The sequence below is a fragment of the Cygnus olor genome, chromosome 13 (genome assembly GCF_009769625.2).
Source record: "Cygnus olor isolate bCygOlo1 chromosome 13, bCygOlo1.pri.v2, whole genome shotgun sequence".
NCBI lineage: Eukaryota > Metazoa > Chordata > Aves > Anseriformes > Anatidae > Cygnus > Cygnus olor.
In genome coordinates, this window is record NC_049181.1 from 15,976,996 (window position 1) to 15,982,185 (window position 5,190).

General features: G+C 57.9%; 1 protein-coding gene across 1 annotated transcript; it reads left to right on the forward strand.

The window, feature by feature from the left end:
- Positions 1-1,229: 1,229 nt before the first annotated feature.
- LOC121077388 (BTB/POZ domain-containing protein KCTD12-like) lies at positions 1,230-4,385 on the forward strand. Its single transcript, XM_040572611.1, has 2 exons — positions 1,230-1,329; positions 2,467-4,385. The coding sequence occupies exon 2, from the start codon at positions 2,491-2,493 to the stop codon at positions 3,379-3,381; it is 891 nt and encodes a 296-aa protein (XP_040428545.1). The 5' UTR covers positions 1,230-1,329; positions 2,467-2,490; the 3' UTR covers positions 3,382-4,385.
- The last annotated feature ends 805 nt before the right edge of the window (positions 4,386-5,190 follow it).

Here is a 5,190-nt window from a genome sequence, read left to right on the forward strand (position 1 = left end):
GATTAATATGATCCAGATCCAGGCATGTCTGTGTGCTGCGTGTGAAGCAGTGTGCCCCTGCCTCTGCTCTCCCCGCGTTTTGGATTTTTTGGGTGATTTCAGCGCAGTTTGGTGGAGCACCGTTGAGTCTCCAAAAGGCCGCTTTCTGACCAAGCTGGGGAAAAGAGGGGCGTGGGCAGAGGAGAAGCTTAATTTAAGTATTTCCAGCAAATAAAGGCTAGTGCACCCACCAGAGTACCCCCTTTCTGTACGGCTCAGAGCCTTTGTCCTTGCTGCCCTGCTGGGTTGTAATGCATCGCAGAGCTGCTCACATCGGCATCGGCACAGGCCCCATAGCTCCACATCTGGTGTCAGGGAAGGTTCTGAGACCCTGCCACCAGGATTTTGGCCAGGAAGAAGCACAGAGATTGGTACCGAGAGAGTTTTTTTGTGTCTTTTGCTTTTCTGCAAGTCCGTAATGGGCCAGGTGGGTGAGAGGCAGGATGGCCTCAAGTGCTGAGCCATTCACCTGGAATAGGGTTGGGGTCACTGCATCTTCTGGCGATGAAGAGCTGCAGCCCAGCAGACCTAAAACTTCTCTGGGAAACATTCATTGAGGCTGCAGCCACATTGGATCAGGCCTCCAGAAAAGCAAGACAGAAATACACCGGATCTCACCCTGACACAAACTTGCCCGCAGGCCATTTTCAAAGCGGATGCTTAAATCCCTGTTGACCCCAGCACCTCCATCACCCTAAAATTTCAAGGCAAAAAAGAGTTACAGTGTTAAAAAGTCCCTATTTCTCCTTTTTTTTTTTTTTTTTTTTTTTTTTTTTTTTTTTTTTTAGCGTGGGGCAGCTTTATGTTCAGAGTCTGATCATCAGCTGAAGTAGAAATTACACCATCCACCCTTACAAAATTCAACGTACATAAACTCACAAATAAAGAGGGTCAGAAGCTCTGTCACGGACAGATTTTAAGCTGCTTCCAAAAACTTTTAGGAAACGGGCAAATACTGCAGTGCCGCTTGCCATTACCATTTCTTCTCGTCTTTACAGAAATCCGGACTTCCCAACAATGAGACGGATTCTGTCCTCGGGGCTTTGCAGGACGCGGGGAGGAGGCCGAGCTCCCACCCTCCGCACCTGGGGACAGGGACGGGGGGCCGGGGGGGCAGCAGGGGGAGGCGGGGAGAGAGGGCGGGCCGGGGCCGGCCGAGGGAAGGCGCTCGGCGCATCCCCGGCCATAAAACGGCGGGGCCAGGGCCGGGCGGGCAGAGCGGAGCACGGCACGGAACGGCACGGCCCCGGGCACGGCCCCGGGCCCGCAGCTGCCCAGCACCCAGCGGAGGTAACGGGGGCGGCGGGGAACCGGGATCGGCAGCCGCGTTTTATTATTATTATTTTTTTTTTTTTTCCGGGCCCCCCATCCCGTCCCCGTCCCGGGGGGGGCGGGGGTGCTTTGTGCCCCCTCCCTCCCTCCGTGCCGCAGCCCCCAGCCGTGACAAAGGGCTCCTCGCTCCCGGCCCTGCTCCAACCGCAGCGGGTGCACGGCCCCCAGAAAGCGGACCGAGGGCTAAAGATGGATTTGGGGTGCCGGGAGCCAGGAGGACCTCGCCGATCCCCCGTCCCATCCTTGCAGGTTCACCCCTGCCCGAGCTGCTCCTCGCTCAGAGCTGATTCTGCCCAAAATCTCCCCGCTATGAGCTACAAGGAGATGCTCGGCCACGAAACGCAGCCCCAGCTCTCCCTGTCCAAAAGTGCCCGTGGAGTTTTGTCTGTGCCCTCCAATTTCCCTGCAGTTTGCGTTCAGGTTCCCTTTATGCTGCTCCCCCGAAGCCGCCTGGCAGGACGTGGGGACGGTGCAAGGCTCGCTGCTGATTTTTGGCTGCAGGACCCATCTCCGCAGGGAGCACTGACCCCAGAGCTGCACCAGCATCGTGCAGGGCAGAGCTTCAGGGCAGCCCTGAGATCCTGCAGGGATCCCCCCTTCCCTCCACGGCCCCAAATCCCCCGCACGGCATGTGGGCTGGCTCAGGACCCGTCTGCTGAGCCGGGTTTATGTAAGCACTGATCTGTGGTGGCCGGAGATGTCAAAGGACCAGCTCGCCTTTGGGAAATGCATGAGGCTCTGACAGCAGCCCAGCGTTTGCCTTGGTCCCAGCCCCCAGAGGACATCTCAGCCTCTCTCCCCTACCCCTCAAAAGCACTCGATGGAGACCCGAGGCTGAGCACCAGGGGAGTGGAGAGGTGTCCTCAGACCGTGGGCAATGCTCTTCCCCTTTTGTGGCATAGAAAAAAGGAAAAGGTGGTGTTAGACAGTGCTGCTTATTCCGAGGGCTGGGGATCAGGGATGAGAGCTGTTTTCCAGGCTCCCAGAGGGACAGGGGCCAGATCCTGCACTGCTCATTGATAGAGGAGAGGCATTGAGCTGGCTCAGGACCTGCTGGCAAGCTTAACACGGGCACGTGGCTGTTTTCTCTCGCAGGTGGGACGGCAGCGGTAGCTCACGATGGCCCTGGCAGACAACGCGGGCTGTGCCAAACCCAGCGAGGACTTCCCTTTCCCCGAGATCATTGAACTCAACGTGGGTGGACAAGTCTACATCACCCGCCACCCCACCCTGGTCAGCGTGCCGGGCTCGCTGCTCTGGGAGATGTTCACGCAGAAGAACGTCCGCTCCTTGGCCCGCGACAGCAAGGGACGGTTCTTTGTGGATCGGGACGGATTCCTCTTCCGCTACATCCTGGATTACATGAGGGACCAGCAGCTGGTGCTGCCCGACCACTTCCCGGAGCGGAGCCGCCTGCAGCGGGAGGCCGAGTACTTCATGCTGCCGGAGCTGGTGAAGATGCTGGCCCCCAAGCTCAGCAAGCAGAACTCTCTGGGAGATGACCCATGCCAAAGCGACCCCGAGGAGCTCTCCCCCAGCGCTGATGCCGCACGCAGCCTGGCCCCTGCCAGCTCCACGCTCCCCAGTGCTGCGGCCGGTGGCCCCGGGGCCACAGCCACCACTGGCACTGGTGCTGCTGGCCCTGATGCCCGCAGGGCTGGGTTCATCACCATCGGGTACCGGGGCTCCTACACGCTGGGCAGGGACAGCCAGACGGATGCCAAGTTCCGCCGGGTGGCGCGGATCATGGTCTGTGGCAAGACAGCGCTGGCCAAGGAGGTTTTTGGGGATACCTTGAATGAGAGCAGAGACCCGGACAGGCCCCCAGAGAGGTACACCTCCAGGTACTACCTCAAATTCACCTTCCTGGAGCAAGCCTTTGACAAACTGGCTGATGCTGGCTTCCACATGGTGGCTTGCAACTCCACAGGCACCTGTGCCTTCGCCCACGACCAGACAGATGACAGGATCTGGACCTCTTACACCGAATATGTTTTCTATCGTGAGTGACACCAAAAATAAACACCCACCAAACACCAACTCTCCCTTTCCTCCCCCGTTGCCTTTAGAAGGTAGACGTCCGACCCCCGAGTCCCAGCGTCCCCCCTCTGCCTCCTTTTTGAGTTCATTCTTGGTTTTTTCCCCGCTCCTTCCTCCACGTCGAACCCGTTCGGCTCCTCGTAGCAGCTGCTGACCACCAAAACCTCCTTCCCTCTCTCCGACTTCTGCAGTAGCTCCCAGCCCTCCCCGGATGCGTGGACTTGGACAGTGCTGCGTACGCGTTTTTGGGGTGGGAAGGGGGGGGGACACGCCGAACTGTGCCGGATGAGCTCCGTGATAGATGCCGACCTCGGCTCCCTGCACCATGCAGCGCCCCAGGGATGTGCTGCAGACCAACCAAGGAGCTCAAGTGTTGGTTTAAGGACATGGAGAAAGGTGGGGAGTGGAGGGGGGGGGGTTGGGTTGGAGCCTCACAGCATGGATATATTGTCGTTAGCCCCTGTAAGCAGCTTAGCCTTTAGACTGTCAGTGCTGGGGAGGGTTAGAGGAAGGCGCACCCTGTGTCAGCAGTTCTGGTCGGAAGCGTCGCTGCTGCCCTGGGTTGCCTTGGGGACTCTTTTTGGGGGGTGGGTAGGGGCTGAGAGATGCTCTGTTCATGCCTACGTGGAGGGAGGTGGGCGGGCGGGTGGGGGGAAGGCTTTTTACTGTAGGGTGTCAAATGCTTGCACATCCCTCGAGCTCATCGGAGGGCTGTCTTAAAAAAAAAAAAAACACCTTCGCCTCTCCTGCGGTGCAGGCTGCGGAGGGACGGGGTGGGAGCGCACCAGGGGGCACCTGCTGGGCTCAGCCACAGCCGTGGCTTCGTGGGCTGAAGGGAATCTTTGCCCAGCGTTAAAATCGTTGCCCCTTTGGACAACATCTCTGAAGGCCTCTCCGCTTGCAGCTCTCCACGGCCTCCCTGGGCTGGCTGCTGCTTTGCCGTGCCTGGGCGATGTGTAATAAAGGAACAAAACTGACTCGCCTCCGCGTGCGTCTGCAACGCAGGTCTTGTGCTGCGTGCTTTCAGAGGCAATGGTTGAGCAGGGCTCCGACCCCAGTTCGCCTCACCCCTCTCTGTCCCCTTCCTCCTCCTCTTTGAGCCCTCTCTCCCGTCCCTGCTGGACCACACTGCCCATCCCTGCAAGTGGCCAAGTCCCAAATCACCCCCCGACATCCCCAGCTGCTGCCTGTGCCTGCTGGTCCCTTGCCGTGGGTCTCGGCATCCCTGCCCCGTTCCTCCATCCCCTTCTCAAGCAGCCCCAAGTGAAGCTCAGAGCTGGGGAGCTTCAGCATCGCCCCACAGGCTGGGTACCAGCCACAGAGGTATTTCTTTGGGGTTTGGCTGGGAGGGAGACTTGTAACTGGTCTCGGAGGAGGTGGGAGGGCTGACATCCTCCGGCATGCAGGGACAGCCAAAACTTTGCAGCGAGGCAGTCCCTCTGCCCTGACGAAGCGGAAGGTGAAAATGGTATTTTTGTGAGGACCCGTTCCTCATTGCAACAGCATTTTGAAGAGGAAATGACAACTGGCTTACAAAAGAGAAAAGGGAACTTGAGCTCTTCAGAGAGGGTGAAGGGCGGAATGAAATCCTTCTACATAAAGGCAGAGGGGGGGAGCACTCTGTGTTTTGTTTGTTTTTAACTAAGGATTTTTTAGTAATTAACACTGATTGGAAAAAAGAAATTGTTGCCTTGTGAGAAACACTGGTATTACGATATTTGCTTTTTCCCCCTGGAACTGGACCAAAAAATTGATCTTACAGGATGAAGCTTTTTTTTC